We start from the raw sequence: 19,019 nt of genomic DNA on the forward strand, positions 1-19,019 counted from the left end.
AAAGCTGATATTCATTATCAGCCGGTTCGAATACATAGTATTATGTTAATATTTCAAAGCCTAACCATTCATTTTTATTTGGTCCAAGATTCAGGTCTTTAAGTATGATTGTCTGGCATTCCGTGTCTCAGGTTTTCTTTGGGCGTTTTAGTATATTATTCTCCACATTGAAATTTTGATGTAAAATCATTTGTGTTGCAATTTATTCTATATTTTACCATTTTTTTTACACAGAAGGACTAGCTTATCTATAATTTTCTGAACCAAACGATAACCATATTCATGCGAAAATATAATAGTTCAAAATAGGGATGAAACCTTTTAATTGACAGTGAAACAAATATAAAATTTTTTAACTGGATATTTCGGACACATACAGCGTCCATCATCAGCAGTATATGGACACTGTATACGAGTCCGAAATATCCAGTTAAAAAAATTTATATTTGTTTTACTGTCAGTTAAAAGGTTTCATCCCTGTTTTGAACTGTTATATTTTCGCCATGGAAAGGCAGTGTGGTCTTCGAAGTTATATTTATGCGATTCCAAAATCTCGTTTTATCAATTCGTGGCGCTGACAGGAAATGATTGTTTCTCCACATTTTAAATATTTTTAGCAGATAATAATAAAACTAAGCAATGTTCCGACTCGATTAGATACGAGCTGTCGTTCCAAAGTACAGCAAGTTATTATAATACAAATTATCAGAGCTGTGATCACCTTTCCATAAATCGGTAATGTGGATATTGAAACAATGAAAACTTCAGCAGGTCAAACTATAATGAATGAACATGACTAGCGTTAACAGAACTGATTAAAAAAACGAAAATGAAAAGATGAAAATAAAAAGAGAGAAAACATAAAAAATGGAAGAAAACATAAGTTATGGAAAATTACCATAAACTTTTAAACTAATGGTATTTGCCAATTTCAAAAACTAACCAATTTTTGCACTATGTCATCAAACTGATTCTGCCAGCCGAACAGTTTTCTTACCTATAGAGTCAAATACAAAATCATCTCTACTAGTCTCAGTATATGACGATGTTTTTGAAGCACCAGTACTGCCGGATGAGTTCTTCCTGTGGTTCACTGTATCCTTAAAAAAAGACAAATATTAACATTTTAACACAGGTGGATTAACTTGTTACGGTTTGAATATATGCGGTTTTTAATCAAAACAACATTCAATTGCAATAAGTATATATATATTATGTATTATTGAAAGGCCACATATCCACTTGATATATCACTAGAGGCATCGCTTATCCCCCCCTCTTCTGACTGAAATCCATCAGTCTTCAGTTACAAACAAAGTGATTGATGTTCAAGTAACTAAGAAAACACCATAATCTTAAAATATGGTAAAATAATAGATATACAAAATCCTTTTTCTTTATATTGCTTTGTTTTGGGGCGTGTGCCTCATCCACAGCCTTTTAATGCACACATACCTTATCTCTCACTGAACCTTTGGAAAATTAAAAAGTTTTGGGGAAAGGAGGAAGGTAGAAATTGATATCTAACCTCCCTTGATTCCCGGAAATACTTTTGGTCTACGCATTTATTACTGGTGCTAGGAGTGGTGGGGAGGGGGGGGGGTAATAGTGACCCTTCGGTTACGAAAATCTTTTTCTATATAGTCAAAAATATTATATTCACATGCCTAACGGCACCGAGGTAGAAAAGGGGAGGCAGGGGAATCACTTCGCTAGGAAGTCACTTGAGGGGGGGGGGGGGAGCAAGACATGCCAGGAGCTTGGTTTTCAGCGATTTTATGTGGTCATATTTTTTCTTTATTTATATACAATGTTTCAGTGAATTTAAATACATATGTACTTAAACATCAGAGAAACCTATTGTAGAGATCATGATTGCATTCTGGCGCCTAGAAGATCAAAGCTGACGCAGATTTTGCATCTACATTATCAATACCCCTACATCCATCCGCATTAACTAGCAAAAATACAATTAAGAACTGATTCTACAAAACTACTCTTCATCTAAAATTTTGACAAATTACTCAAATTCGTCCTAAATTTTGATAGCAATCCAACATTTTATTCTTAAGCAGAAACACTGAAAAAGTGAGACGCTATCAACCAATTTATAATTATCAATATATATAATATATCAACAAGAACTCGGGGTTTATGGGGCAATAAATCACATTACATCTTCATTAGGCCTGGGCCTAAAAAACGGCCCAGGGCATGACTAAAAAACGTCAAAAATTGAATAAAAACAAGCTTTTTTCAACTGGAAGTGTTTTAAAGAAAGATTGGCGGATTTCAAGTTTCTATTTATGTCATTAATTGCTTTGAATTGTTTTTTTTTGGTTATTCAAATTAGCATTTAAATAAAATGTCCGCTTTCTCTTTCCCCCTTTACAGGACTAGGAGCCTGTTAAGGGGTTAAATGTCCTGTCTTTGTTGTTTTAATTACAAAAGAAATCACCTTAATTGCAACATTCCCCCCGAACGCGGTATTTTTTACCTCGCCCCTTATATTTGTCTTTCTCATCCCCTCTCCCTGTATTAGATCGGATAATTATTTTTGACAGTTTCAAACGCCCATTCAGATACAAAAAAATACACTGGTTCCGCAAAGTTATTAAAGACACGGTGCATTTATAATGCTGGTTTCAGTAAATATTAATTCTTCAGTATGAAATGGACGTATATCGGGCTTAAACGTGTCTAAAAATTTTTTTTTTTAATTACTTATACAAAGAGGATGTACCAAATAGTAAATATAATTTGGCAAAAATCTCTTCATTTAGGTTTTCAGGCAAAAATATTGACTACAAACGAGGCTGTGAGCAGTTACTGTCATCACCTACACCCTGGTAATAATTAAACCCAGAAAGCTTAGGGATAAAATCGTACGCTTGTAAAATTGCACGACAGTTTCCAGGTCAGAACACTCACGAAATTCCTTAAGAGATTTTGTAAATTTGGATTCAAATTATTGCCTTTATAGTTCGATTCAAAATATTCTTATAACTCAAATAAAGAAAGCACGCTACTGAAACGACATACCGTCAAAAGAAAACAGAATTCAGTTCACTTACCTCTTCTAGATCAGGCCATTCGGTATCATCCCACCCAGTCTGCATTTTACTTTGTGCAGCATAGCCTTCTTCTTTAACCGATGTTTCAGAGCCATCTTCCCAATCCTCACAGTCCCATCCTGAGGTTTCAGATTCAATTTGTACTTTCTGGAAAAGATGAAATTTGATATTCATAAAAATAATGTAATCCAAATTTAGAGAGGGTGTCCTTTTTTCCCAACGACTATTATTTGCAATTTTACAAAAAGAATATTTTGCAAAATAAGGTTAAGTTGCTTGATTCCAAGAACTTCGTATAAAAAATAACGAAACTATGCCGCAAAAAAAAATCACTTTTTTTATTTATTGAAAAAAAATAAAATTTTAATAAATTTTTTTTTATAAAAAAATAATTTTTTTTTGTTTATTGAAAAAAATCAATAAACATTATTATAACTGCTATCCCTCACAAATGCGTTAATAATTAAACAATTATTACATCCATTGCTATACTGTTTTACCAATAAAAAAGGAAGCAAATACCATGTTTTGTTTTTTGAAGTAGAGGAATCAAAATAGAATTGTTTATACGCTTATTCAAACTTGTGGCTTGCATCAGCCATGTTGGGACCCAGAGATTTACCCCCTTTGTACTGAGGTACTTACCTCTCCTACTAATTTTGATGTTTAGGTACATGCTTCAGAGCCACAACCAAACGGTATGAAAAAAATATGACCTTTCTGACTGTCACTGTTAGAAAATCTGAAATAACTGATTGGGTAGACAAAAAGCTGACTCGATAAGATGCTATCATCCAAGAAAAATTAAGCTCAATACGTCAGAAGGCGTCGACCAATAGCTTCCGGTCAGGCTTAAGAAAGGGAAGCTTAGGCAAAATTTCAAAAAAAGCTTGCGTGCTTCATCCGGTTTCATCGTCAGCAAAGCCCGATCACAATTTTTCGCTTTTGGTTTTTTCTTAATTTATAAGCAAAATTACAAAAAGACACGAGACAAAAAAGAATAATTTCAATTTTTTTCAATGGCGTATATTATGAGTTCTGTTTCATTCCTCTGCAATGCTTGTGTTTTTCTCCTTAGCCTACTTGCTCCTCTTCAAGTCGGTTTGGGACAGCATGTAGCAGAGCTTGGGCTAGGCCTATTTCAGTGAAGTTTTTTACACTTGCGTTTATTCACTACCGTCCTTCGTTTTTCAAGAATCTTCTCTTTGGTCTCTCATTTTTTAGGTTTTTCACCGGCCAACAACTTCGCTTCTTCTTCCTTCTTAAGCCTCTCCTCTTCTGCTAGCGTTTCTGCTAACTTTTTCACCGGCTTACATCTTCTCTTCTCCTTCCTTCTTTAAGGCTCTCCGCTTTTGCAAGTGTTTCTGCTAACTTTTTTACCGGTCAAAAACTTCTCTTCTGCATCCTTCTTAAGCCTCTCCTCTTCTTCTATTTGTTTTCATACCCTTCTTTTGCTTTCTATGCGTTTCCTCCTCTTGTTATGTCCTGTACGTTGCAATGGCGCCACGGGTTAATTGAATTGGCTGCTTGTTCTTGAGAGCAATTCAGGTCGGTTTTTGACCTTTCCATTCCCTCGCACACAATAATTTTGACGGTGAGCATATGAGATTCCATGGAGGGTTCGTCTTAATAATTAGTTCAATAATTAGTTTAACTAAATAATTAGTTAAGTATGAATTAGTTAAATATTTCATTAATTGGTCAAATGATTAGTTAAACTGAACAAGTTAAATACTTTACTTTAGCACGCTTATTTTCAGCCTACAGATAAAGTGTATTTACAAACATATGCCAGCTGACATACAAATATGCCAGCTACAGATATCCAGCTAGCATATCCTGCTATGTTAAAAAAGGCGTCAGGTATTAAAAGTGCCTTGAATATACAGATAATACTGTATGGTTATGATTATAACTGTTATAATACAAAATTGTTTTAGATGATTATACCGTATATTGGAAAATAGGCTGCAGTATTTACCAAATAATTAATTTATTCTAATTACCAATTCATGTTCATTGAACAATATTCAGTAAATAATCATAAGATTTAAAGTTACAAGTAATCACAAGAAAATTTATGCTTATTCACAAGTTATTTTTTATTCTCTTGACTCTTAAAATGACAAAAAAAAGAGATGAAAATGATAAAATAGACTTACTAAACTTGGTGCGTCTTCAACAGTGGCAAAATTTGATCTATTTGGCTTGTATGTAAGCGATTCTGTTTTTGTATTACTAGTTTCTTCACCTGAAAAGTTGTTTCCTTATCTTTTAATACAGCACAATTGTTACAATACAACATCTAAATATGATTTACAAGAAAACATTATTATTAGTTTAACTATTTAGAAATAATTTCAACAGACCCTCCTATATGGCATCAGCGGAACATAATGTAGCACAAGGAAATAGAATGAACCCTTGTAGCTAAAAGAGTTACCACACAATTTGCGATATTACATTATGATTTCAAAAATCACACTATTACATCTATGGGAAAACCAAAGGAGGCCATGTTATCCCCCCCCCTAAAAGAAGAACATAAAAGTCACAACGTTTACCAAATACTAAATCATTTTTAACGGCGCAAAAACAGTACTTTTCTTGACCCCTCCATACGCTTCTTGGAGCCCCCTCAGCCTCTCAATCAGACTATCTGTAATGACTGTTTTTTTTTCTGATTAGTTATTGCTCTTAATATTTCAATCACGGTCCACAAACCCCTGATTTTAACCAAGCCAGATAAAAACTCAAATTAGAAGAATTAATAAACCCAAAAATATGAGCACAGAAAAACCAAAAAGCGATAAAATCAGAATTAGATTTTAAAGTTTCAAAAACCGAAAAAACCTAATTTGAAGAGTCGGCCACTCAACAATATCTGCGATTAACAAAACACAATGCTTAATATTAGACAAGTGACTGAAAAGATGAAGACTATATCAAACGAATGATTGGGGGCACATGCCGTTTTTGAATACACAGCTTCTTGTTTGAGAAAACCAAAATAAGGGTTAATTATTTTATAATCGCCTTATAGCATCACCGGTACAGCATGCCACCTAGAAGACGCCTACCCATCTTATATTCTTACTAAATTTAAGCGTCATTTTTTGAATGAAAAAGTGACATAGGATTTATCTTAGGAATGAATAAATTATCAGTTTCTCGTTTGAGAAAACCAAAATAAAGTTCAATTATTTTAAAATAAATGACCGCATATCTGTTTAGACCTAAGCCTACATTATAATATTTATATATGCTGGGTCACACCCTTGTCATGTGAAATTACACTGGCTTGGTAAAATAAAATATTATTAGTGCAGGTGGTCATCAATGTGTTCTGCAAGACATGAATAAAAATTTCGAGAGCAATATCAATTGACGTACAGTGCTGAGACATTCTATCCATAAAGCGTTGTTTAGTCCTTCCCATGTGCTACAAACCACAGGAGCAATGAATTCCGTAGGAACTAGAGTTATTAAACTTTGGGACGGGATCTTCAGCATACCCTGAAATTTGTGATCTAATAGTGCTACCCGGTTTATGATAAGTGAAAATATTATTTTTATTTAGATTTCTTACAATTTGGTCCAAAATCTTTTATATATAAGGGAGACCAAGACAAACTGACAATTCTATTTAACTGAATTGTCTCCCTGTTAACTTTTTAATATACTTCTGAATTACAGAATTTATTAAAATGATCAGGTATCCATTCCCAAGTAAGATATCTCTGAGGTGGTTAAGCTCTGAGTCAATAAAACGTAGTGAACATTTTCAAATTGCCCTATCGACTAAAGAAGTGACTACCCCTCGTTTCCCAGAAGGAGAATGTTTAGAAGCATAATTTAAATACCTGTCATTATCTGTAAGTTCTTTATAAATCTTAGAACATGTGCCATTCCAGTATAGCAGGCCACCTAGAAATGGAAAACGCTTACCCATCTCCGATTCTTACTAAATTTAAGCTTTACATCCAGGGAATTAAGCAAACCAAAGAAAGATTCTAACAACCTCTTGAAAGGGGTGTCATCTTTGAAACAACCCCTAAATTTAGGTTCATTAAAACTTTGTGAAATATCCTGTTCTTCAAGGTTTCCCGCAATGTGGTCAGCTTTGTTGGTGAAATGAGGCACCAACTGAAACCTCATACTTTTGTCTGTGAAAGGTACCCAGAATTGTGAGTGATAGAAGCAACAGAAACGAGAAATTAATAATTTATTCATCCCTAAAATAAATCTATGTTACTTTTGCATTCATAAAATAGCACGTGTCCCAACCCCTCAGATCCAATAGATCTACTGCATAAGAAGCACTGACTAAATTAGACGTGTTGTACTTTTTCCCTAGGTACCTATTTGCGTACCTTTTCAGTCACTTGCCTAGTTTTTTTTCTTTTTTCAATCGTGGATATTGGTGAGTAACTTTCTTTTGAATTTTTTTTTTGCTTCAAAAATTTCCAATTTTTTTAATTCTGATTATATCTGTTGTTGGTTTTTCTACGGTGTTCGGTTTATTATATGTTTCCTAATTCTTTCACTTTGGGCTTTTACTTGTTTTTCTTTTTGTTTTCCGCTTCGTTTCTTTTTATCATTGTGTTTTTATTTGATTTGTTACGTACAGAAAACATGACAGTCTTTTTTTGCAACTTCTCTGATAGCACTGAAGGAGGGAAACGGTTTTCTCCCCGTTTTCCGGTTTTCCTCCGAAAATATTCGTCTTCTTTTGTCTCATTTTCGATTATTATTTCTTGGATTTTTAATCTTTGTTGTGGCAGGGCAATGTGATTTATGAAATTATTCTCCCTTTTTTAATTCCCCCCCCAACGCCTCAAATGTAGTTTTTCCAAAATAAAGTTTTGCATACTTGCCTGTACTAAATACGAGTAAAACTGATTGTAGGAATTTTTGCCAGAAGGGTTAGCTGCCTAAACATAAGATTTATTGAAAACTATAAAATGATTTCTGGTTCTTTAAATTTTTTTTGACTACTATACCGCTCTAAATACGACAAATATTAGGGTATTTAGTACGTCCTTTTTCTGTTTGAAGGGTCAGTTGCCATTCTTGTGTTTTTGGTATCAAAAAGAACAGCCGTTTTCACTTTTAGTACTTCTGATGAATCTGATTGGATGGGTAACTTATAAAAGTGGAAGTTGGCTCTAGTGTCAAAGAAAAAAAAATCACAAACACTATCTAGCATTTGATGTTTGTTGGCGTTTTATTTCAGTGTAGTAAAAAGGTAAAATTAGTGTAATTTACAAAATTAATCGAGTAATAAGTTTCTGACCTCAATTTAAAAATACAACAACGAAGTTTGAAAAACGCCAAGAGACACCAAACGTTAGATGGCGTTGATGATAAACCTATACCCTTTGAATTTAAGCTAAAATTTGAACTTCCTTGAAATGTTACATGAACCTGGAGTTCCACTTGAAACGTAGACATTTACAACAATAGTTGTGATCCTTGATAAAAAAAAACTACAGTGATTATGTCAGTTACTTTTTGACACCCAAAGCGAAAACACAAAAATACAAAAATGACGCTAACAATTTCACTGTCATAAAGCCAGAACAGGCCCAAGAGTCTCACGAAGCTGATTCATTCAGCCAAACATAGAAAACTAAATACAATATTTATATCCGCCACAGCATACTTTTAATTTTCGGGACGAAGAAGACAGAAATTATTGTTTGTTGTTGATTTTGCAAAAACAATAGAATTAATCAGACCGACAGATTTATTTTGACGCTTTTTCCTTTAGAGCTAAAGCAAATTTTTTGAACACAATGCAATGCATCTGGAGCAATGTCATTGGACGCTTCAACTACATCTTTGATTTTTATTTTTCATTTACCTGAGAGCTCTGACACACAGATTTTGATTGTAAGAAAATTGCCTTTGGAATAGAAACAATTAAAAATATTGTTGAACTATTCTGAGCGTTTGGTGTATATTGACTTTACAATTAAGCGCAGACGAAAATCATTTCACTCAAACCAAAATACCAAATCCTTCTTTCTAGACAGTTGTTACAATTTACCAGTTTTTCCAAACTTAACCTGCTACCCTAAAGGGTACCCCGTAATATAACCTAAAGGGTAAATTTATCGAAACGCTTTTATGGCACTTGAGTTGGTTACAGCTTAACCTACGGGCTATGTGTGTCTAAGTCAAATTTATGTCAAATTTATGTGTCTAAGAAAGTTCGAGAAGCGTGCAAAACTTTTTCTTCATATCAGGAAACTCTCCTCTCTACCAACTAGCAATCCCTGTTTGTTTCTTTTTTTTTGCGGGGAGAGGGGAGGAGTGATATAGAGCAAAATTTTTAAACACTTTCGACTGTTTGACAGTTAAAATGATTTTTTCCCTCTTTTTTGTAGCAAAAAAAATCTTTAAAACGTATAAAATACAGTAAAATAATCTTGTCGTGAAATCACCCAAGCAAATAATATATATGTGGTTTTTTGAAAATCTTAAATATTTAATTGTCCATTGAACCAAATTTGAACGTCCATTGAAAAAAAAAAACTGAATTGGGTATAAAATTCTCAGTATAAAACCATAAAACAGTGACAAATAAAGAACTTCCATTAAAAAAAAAAAAAAAAAAAAAAAAAAAAAAAAAAAAAAAAAAAAAAAAAAAAAAAAAAAAAAAAAAAAAAACTGAATTGGGTATACAAATTTCAGTATAAAACCATAAAACAGTGACAAATAATGGGAGGAATGGTTGGAATTAAGATGGGGCGAATGTCCCCTTGCCCCCTCCCAATTGACGTTCTTGGAGAAGTGAAATACGATTTCAAGAAGCATTTCTCAAACTATCTGTACCGACTGTTTTTTTTTTCTCTTGATTAGTTATGGCTCTTAATTTTTCCATCACGGTCCACAAACCTGAATTTAACCCAAAAACTTAATCAAACCATTAAATTGATTTAATAGTTTAATAATAGTAAAATTAAACTATTAAATAGATTTAATTAAATGCTAAAAAAATGGTCAGTAGGGCAACATTTTCCCTCTTTTCTGTTTCCGGTAAATATACCTTTTGCAGCAATAAAGCCTGTGTTGACTCGAAAAACACTCTAAATATCAATCAAGACAAAAAGCAGAACTGGAGGGAAACTAAATTTGGACAATTTAATGTGACTAGGATAGAACTTGAAAACATTAGCAATATACTAGCACAGCGATGGTCAGTTGAACTACAAAATAAACCAAAAAACAACGGTCCAAGGTTGATAGAGAAACAACGAAACGGAGTGCCTCTTTATAGAGTCCAAGATCTGAGAAATAGCAGACAGGAACCTCCCGCCCCCCTCCACTTCTGCTTTCAAACAAGCCTGACCTTGTATAATCTTATTACTGAATAATTTTTGAAATCCATACACATATTTCCATCTAAAATACTTCACTAGGGATACCGAGTAACCTGGAAACTCCAGACATATATTTAGATAATCTCAAAATTAGTATCTCATAAGAGTAAGGTAACGAATTCGTCTTTTTTTTTTTAACAAAGAAAGAAATTTAAGACAACCGAGATCGGAATTTATGAAGGGCAATGAAAATACTGGAAGAATATTTCGAAAGGACAACTGTTACAAGGAAACACGTTCATATTTTTCCAATGGAAATGTGAGCGAAACAAGCCAGATAAAAACTCAAATTGGAAGAATTAATAAATCTCCCAAAAAATGAGCACAGAAAAACCAACAAGAGATCAAATCAGAATTAGATTTGAAAATTTCAAAAACCGAAAAAACCTAATTCGAAGAGCCAGCCACTCAACAATATCTGCGATTAACAAAACACAATGCTTAATATTAGACAAGTAACTGAAAAGATGAAGATTATATCAAACGAATGATTGGGGGCACGTGCTGTTTTTGAAGACACAGCTTCTTGTTTGAGTAAACCAAAATAAGGGTTAATTATTTTAAGATCGCCGTATAGCATCACTGGTACAACAGAAATAGAAATGGTGGCCCGAAGGCCACCTAGAAGACGCCTACCCATCTCCGATTCTTACTAAATTTAAGCGTCATTTTTTGAATGAAAAAGTGATATAGGATTTATCTTAGGAATGAATTAATTATCAATTTTTGAGAAAACCAAAATAAGGTTCAATTATTTTAAAATAAATGACCACATATCTGTTTAGACCTAAGCCTATATTATAATATTTATTTATGCTGGGTCACACCTTGTCAAGTGGAATTACATTGGCTTGATAAAATAAAACATTATTAGTGCAGGTGGTCATCAATGTGTTCTGCAAGGCATGAATAAAAATTCTCGAAATTTTCCTCTTTTCGAGAGCAATATCAATTGACATACAGTGCTGAGACATTCTATCTATAAGGCGTTGTTTAGTCCTTCCCATGTGCCACAAACCAAAATCTTTTATATATAAGGGAGACCAAGATAAACTGACTATTCCTTTTAACTGAGTTGTCTCCCTGTTAACCTTTGAATACGCTTCTGAATTGCAGAATTTATTAAAATGATCAGGTATCCATTCCCAAGTAAGATATCTCTGAGGTGTTTAAGTTCTGAGTCAATAAAACGTGTTGAACAATTTCAAATTGCCCTATCGACTAAAGAAGTGACTACCCCTCGTTTCCCAGAAGGAGAATGTTTAGAAGCATAATTTAAATACCTGTCATTATCTGTAGGTTCTCTATAAATCTTAGAACATGTGCCATTCCAGTATAGCAGGCTACCTAGTAATGGAAAACGCCTACCCACCTCTGATTCTTACTAAATTTAAGCTTTACATCCAGGAATTGAGCAAAGCAAAGACAGATTCTAGAGATTCATCCCCAAGTTTCCACAAATAAAACTGTCATCTTTGAAACAACCCCTAAATTTGTGTTCATTAAAACTTTGTGAAATACCCCGTTCTTTGCGGGTGAAACCCGCACATTGCGGGTGAAAATTTGGTGTGATAGGATTTTTTTTTTCACCCGTGAGTTGATATAAGCAACTGTGAGTGATAGAAGCAACAGAAACGAAAAATTAATAATTTATTCACCCCTAAAATAAATCTATGTTACTTTTGCATTCATAAAATAGCACGTGTCCCAACCCCTTAGATCCAATAGATCTACTGCATAAGAAGCACTGACTAAATTAGACGCGTTGTATTTTTTCCCTAGGTACCTATTTGCGTACCTTTTCATTCACATGTTTAGCATTTCTTTTTTCAATCGTGGATATTGGTGAGTGGCTTTCTTTTGAATTTTTTTTTGCTAAAAAAAATTTCCAATTTTGTCAATTCTGATTTTATCTGTTGTTCGTTTTTCCACAGTGTTTGGTTTATTATATGTTTCTCAATTCTTTCACTTTGTGCTTTTGCTTGTTTTTCTTTTTGTTTTCCGCTTTGTTTCTTTTTATCATTGTGTTTTTATTTGATTTGTTATGTACACAAAACATGAACGTCTTTTTTTGCAACTTTCTCTGATAGCACTCATTTTCGATTATTATTTCTTGGATTTTTAAACGTTTGTTGCGGCAGACCAATGTGGTTTATGAAATTATTTTCCCTTTTTTAATCCCCCCCCCAACGCCTCAAATGTAGTTTTTCCAAAATAAATTTTTGCATACTTGCCTGTACTAAATACGGTAAAACTGATTGTAAGAATTTTTGCCAGAAGGGTTAGCTGCCTAAACATAAGATTTATTGAAAACTATAAAATGATTTCTGGTTGTTCAAATTTTTTTTCTGACTACTATACCGTTCTACATACGACATATATTAGGGTATTTAGTATTTCCTTTTTCTGTTTGAAGGGTCAGTTGCCATTCTTGTGTTCTTGGTATAAAAAAGAACAGCCGTTTTCAGTTTTAGTACTTCTGGTGAATCTGATTGGATGGGTAACTTATAAAAGTGGAAGTTGGCTCTAGTGTCAAAGAAAAAAAAAATCACAAACACTATCTAGCATTTGATGTTTGTTGGCGTTTTGTTTCAGTGTAGTAAAAAGGTAAAATTAGTGTAATTTACAAAATTAATCGAGTAGTAAGTTTCTGACCTCAATTTAAAAATACAACAACGAAGTTTGAAAAAACTCCAAGAGACACCAAACGTTAGATGGCGTTGATGATAAATAACCTATACCCTTTGAATTTGAGCTAAAATTTGAGCTTCCTTGAAATGTTACATGAACCTGGAGTTCCACTTGAAACGTAGACATTTACAACAATAGTTGTGATCCTTGACCAAAAAAAAAACTACAGTGATGATGTCAGTTACTTTTTGACACCCAAAGCGAAAACACACAAAAAAAAAAAAAATGACGCTAACAATTTCACTGTCATAAAGCCAGAACAGGCCCAGAGTCTCACGAAGCTGATTCATTCAGCCAAACAGAAAACTAAATACAATATTTATATCCGCCACAGCATACTTTTAATTTTTCGGGACGAAGAAGACAGGAATTACTGTTTGTTGTTGAGTTTGCAAAAACAATAGAATTAATCAGACCGACAGATTTATTTTGACGCTTTTTCCTTTAGAGCTAAAGCAAATTTTTTGAACACAATGCAATGCATCAGGAGCAATGTCATTGGACGCTTCAACTACATCTTTGATTTTTATTTTTCATTTACCTGAGAGCTTTGACACAAAGATTTTGATTGTAAGAAACTTGCCTTTGGAATAGAAACAATTAAAAATATTGTTGAACTATTCTGAGCGTTTGGTGTATATTGACTTTACAATTAAGCGCAGACGAAAATCATTTCACCCAAACCAAAATACCAAATCCTTCTTTCTAGACAGTTGTTACAATTTACCAGTTTTTCCAAACTTAACCTGCTACCCTAAAGGGTACCCCGTAATATAACCTAAAGGGTAAATTTATAGAAACACTTTTATGGCACTTGAGTTGGTTACAGCTCAACCTACGGGCTATGTGTGTCTAAGTCAAATTTATGTCGAATTTATGTATCTAAGAAAGTTCGTGAAGCGTGAAAAGAACTTTTCCTTCATATCAGGAAACTCTTATCCTCTACCAACTAGCAATCCCTGTTTTTTTTTTTTTGCGGGGAGAGGGGAGGTATGATATAGAGCGAAATATTTACTTACACTTTCGACTGTTTGACAGTTAAAATGATTTTTCCCCTCTTTTTTCTAGCAAAAAAATCTACGTCTAAAATACGGTAAAATAATCTTGTCTTAACGTGACTTGGACGCGACATCACCCTAGAAAATAATTTATATATATTTTTTTTGAAAATCTTAAATATTTAATTGTCCATTGAACTAAATGGAGCAAAAAAAAAAAAAAAAAAAAAAAAAAAAAAAAAAAAAAAAAAAAAAAAAAAAAAAAAAAAAAAAAAAAATTGAATTGGGTATAAAATTTTCAGTATAAAACCATAAAATAGTGACAAATAATGGGAGGAATGGTTGGAATTAAGATCGAGCGAACGTCCCCTTGCTCCCTCCCAATTGACGTTCTTGGGAAAGTGAAATACGATTTCAAGAAGCATTTCTTTCAACAAAAATATATAACACGTAAAACACAACAAGATTTGTTATTTACAACGAAGTGAAAAAAATTCAAGTTTTAAAATAGCGTTAAGTAGTACTGATGCATTAATGAACTAACAAATAGGGGAGGGGTTGCAGCAATAAACATCAAAGTTATATGCAAATTTTGGAGGCAAAGGAATCAACAAAAATAAAGGTATAGATAAACATAAATAAAAAGATAAAGGTAAAACAACGGATGCGATACTCCGACAAATGCATAGTTGTCCAAACTAATATCCACAAACTAGTAAGTTCTAGCTTTAAGAAAAAAAAAAGAGAAAAAACTTACCCTCAGTAGCAATAACTGTACTTTTGACTTCTCCAATTGTTCCATTTGCAGTTGCACCGGGTGGCTTCTGAAATTTGGACGTAAAGACGTTAAGAGCCCAGCCTGTCCAAGTAGAGTTATTAGAGGGATCCACTGTTTTCGAGTCTACTTTGGCTTCTAGAAAGAAAATTTGCACTAGATTCTAGCATTAAAAAAGAATAAAAGAAACATGATTTAAACCAAGGGGTTAGTAATAAAGATCACAGCTTCCAAAACAACCTAGGTAGCTTACTTGATCGAACCTTTTCCCTTGCCTATTTGGTGGCATAAAGAAGAGCAACAAGGAATTGACTTCAAAGGTTTCTGGTGCCCTCCCCCCTAAAACTTGTCGAAAGCTCTAATAAAATTAAAGCATGTAAATGCCATTTTTGGTAAATTGAGATTACTTGAACCCCAAGAGCGGTTTCCTGATACCTGATACTTACACTTTTACATATGCTCATTTATCCAAAGAAAGCTTCTATGCTTAATAGCTGCTGCTACTTCTGATAAAACCAATTTAAGTCCCAAGTCACACGAGGCCAAAATAGCAGCGCAAACTTTTCCTCCATCCCTTCCCTTTAAGATCGTCATATATTATTATCTCCCACAGTTTCTAGTTTCTTTAAGTCTTGCAATGGCGGACTTCCAGCATTTTGTTCTGTCCAGCAGGATTGAGGTCATAAGAAAGGATTTGAAGGGAACTGGAACACCATGGAAGGGGGAGGGGGTAAAGAGTGAAGCTATGAGTCGACTGGATTGGAGGATGATGCGCAGCTGTGTTGATCTCAGGTAGCAATGAGTTATTAGTTGCATCGGTGCAGCTCATTTTTCATCTGTAAAACGTAAGCTAACCATCTTCACCTTTCTTTCATTAAAGCCATAGTCATTGAAACCAAACTACGTTTTCCTGACAGCTCATTGTTTGATACATAATAATTCAAACGAGAATGAAGAACTATCAATTGACTATTCTGCTAGAAAACATTTAATCGATTTATCTCATGCTTTTCAAGCATCTCCATTTCAGGGCTACACTCAACAATGGTCATTATAATGGGTTCTAGTGTCCTAATCCAAGTTCTAAGACTTGTCTTAGAATTTTTCTTAATTGCGAAAAAACTTTCCATACCTTGACTATTCAACTTTTAAAGCTTCACTGCATCCACCGTCCTAAATAATAGTACTGCCACTTTGCTTAGCGAAAGAAAAGAAAACCTCTAGGAAAGCCTAAGAAACCTCTTCTAGGGAAAGAATAAGCAAAACTTTTATCTTTGAAATCTATCATTACCAAGTAACTATTATCTTTTTTGTAGGGTCAGCTTCCAAGCTTTATGTGGTTAAGAACTCCATGCATTTAGGTTAATTTGAGAATTAGCCCATTTTCTTTATCCATTTTTCATATTTCGAAATATTATTTTGCCCTTTTATTATTTAGTGACACCCACGGTCGTAGTAAAGACTTCGATTCAAGATAGACAAGGCAATCAGGGCTTATTATCAAAATAATAAGAATATCTTTTACCCCCTTGGAATCACGTACTTAAAATGACCCTTTTTTACCCAAGATACTGCTTTCCTCCATTGTTCGTCGTGTATCTGTTATCTTGGCAGTTTAAAAAAGCAGAATCTTGCTTTTCATTACCCCTAATTACTACAACTTAAGCTTTTAATTTCAATTTACTTTTGAGGATCAGTAACTTTTGTACCCTAAAATATTACTTTCCATCATACTTTACCTGCGAAAATTACAGACTAATTAATACTAAATATCTAAGCAGTCTGGATCTAGGTTATATTACATAAAAAAACTAGTTTTATTAACTGAAAGTAAGGAGCGGCATTAAAACTTAAAACGAACAGAAATTACTCCGTATATGAAATGGGTTGTCCCCTCCGCAATCCCTCGCTCTTTACGCTAAAGCTTTTAATTGTTTTAAAAAGCAGAATTGTGGCAAAGTCAAACTTTAGCGTAAAGAGCGAGGGATTGCGGAGGGGACAACCCAATTCATATACAGAGTAATTTCTGTTCGTTTTAAGTTTTAATGTCGCTCCTTACTTTCAGTTAAAAAAAACAAGTTTTTTATGTAATTTCTGAACGTTTTTGAATTAATGCATGTTGGATTTTGGCTCTCCACACATAAATTATTAAAATGAAATTTGCATATTAATTCCTTTTTCGGCTAAATGGCTTTCTCTTAGTTTTGATCAGACGATTTTGAGAAATAAGGGCTGGGGAAGGAGGCCTAGTTGTCATGCAGTTTTTCGGTTACATAAAAAGGCAACTATAAATTTTAATTTTTAACGAATTTTTTTATTAGTAAAAATATAAGTAACTTAAGAATTAACTTACGTAACAAACTTTTATATTCTTTATTTTTTATTATGTATATGAGGGGGTTTTTACCCTCGTTAATACCTCGTTCTTTACACTAAATCGTAAGTTTTGTCCCAAATCTTTAAGAATGATCCCTGAATCAGAAAGGCCGTAGTATAAATAGTTGAAATTACTAAAAATACTATAACATAAAGAGCGAGGTACTCCTCCTAAATACCTCGCTCTTTATGCTAAAGTATTTTTAGAACCCCTCGTATGCGTAATAATCTCTGTTCGTTTTAAGTTTCAATGCCTCTCTTTACTTTCAATTGAAAAAACTTTCCCATGTTTATTTTTTCATTGTTTTTTTATAGTAATTTTAGAAAATCCTGCACCCTTTTCATTGAATTTCTGTTCCCCCATGACATATCTCTCCAAGGAAAGATCCTCCCACATAGCCCCCTCCCCTCAGCCCCACCCCCCCCCCCAAAAAAAAAAATCCCCTGATAACGACTGTACACTTCCCAATAACTATTATTATATGTAAACACTGGTCGAAGTCTGTAACTTGCAGCTCCTCCCCCAGGGACTGTGGGGGAGTAAGTCATTCCCAAAGACATAGTTATTATGGTTTTTGACTATGCGGAACAAAATGGCTATCTAAAAAATTTTGATCTGTTGACTTTGGAGAAAAAATGAGCGTGGGAGGGGGCCTAGGTGCCCTCCGATTTTTTTGGTCACTTAAAAAGGGCATTAGAACTTTTCATTTCCGTTAGAATGAGCCCTCTTGCGACATTCTAGGACCACCTGGTCGATACGATGACCCCTGGGAAAAAAAACAAAAAAATAAAATAAAAAATAAACACGCACCCGTGATGTCTTCTGGCAAAAAATACGAAATACTACATTTTTGTAGATAGGAGCTTGAAAATTTTGCTATAGGGTTCTCTGATACGCCGAATGCAATGGTGTGATTTTTGTTAAGGGGTGTTTTCCCCTATTTTCTAAAATAAGGCAAATTTTTTCAGGCTCATAACTTTTGATGACAAAGACTAAATTTGATGAAACTTATATATTTAAAATCAACATGAAAATGTGATTCTTTTGATGTATATTTTAGCATCAAAATTTCGTTTTTTAGAGTTTCGTTTACTACTGAGCCGGGTCGCTGCTTACTACAGTTCGTTACCACGAACTGTTTGATAAACTAGATCGTTATATAAACTTTCAAGGAAATCTATCATGGAAAAAAATTTCAAATATTATAACTTATAAAATTGTCAAAATTTCTGGGAGTGACTGGCCGAGTTAAAAACCTAGTATCACGGAAAATTCTTCGCTTGCTTTATTTCACTATTTTTACTCGTACATATCATATGGTTGCTTTGTATGGCCAAGTAATTTTGTGCCATGCTATAAGATAAATCCATGGTTTGAACCTCTCCCCCCCTGAAATGTTTGTCCGACTCGTAAAAACGTAACAAAAATGAATATAAACACATTTTGATGGGTTTTTAAAGTCTTTTTTGCAGAGCCCCCCCCCCCCAAATCCTATTGTAGCCCCACCCCCTCCGAAAAACAATCCTTGATAATGCTGTAAGTATTTTTCTAGCCTAGAATACCACTTTCCGTCATAATTCAACGATGACCTAATTGTCTTGGTTAGTATTGTGATAGCAAAAATTTAATTTTTCAATCCCAATATATACCACTACTATGTAGTGAACTTAAAAATTTACTTTTACAGATTTTTTGTAACCACATTTACTACTTTTT

At 33.7% G+C, this 19,019-nt stretch overlaps 1 protein-coding gene across 1 annotated transcript in view; it reads right to left on the reverse strand.

Moving 5' to 3' along the window:
- LOC136026630 (N-terminal kinase-like protein) overlaps nt 1–19,019 on the reverse strand; it is a gene marked incomplete in the record, with an annotated part of 193,298 nt that overhangs the window by 7,132 nt on the left and 167,147 nt on the right. Inside the window, 4 exon segments of the mRNA XM_065703357.1 lie at nt 998–1,100; nt 3,075–3,221; nt 5,237–5,325; nt 14,909–15,064. Of these exon segments, the coding sequence (XP_065559429.1) occupies nt 998–1,100; nt 3,075–3,221; nt 5,237–5,325; nt 14,909–15,064 (495 nt within the window).

This window comes from Artemia franciscana, chromosome 1 (genome assembly GCF_032884065.1).
Source record: "Artemia franciscana chromosome 1, ASM3288406v1, whole genome shotgun sequence".
NCBI classification, from domain to species: Eukaryota; Metazoa; Arthropoda; class Branchiopoda; order Anostraca; family Artemiidae; genus Artemia; species Artemia franciscana.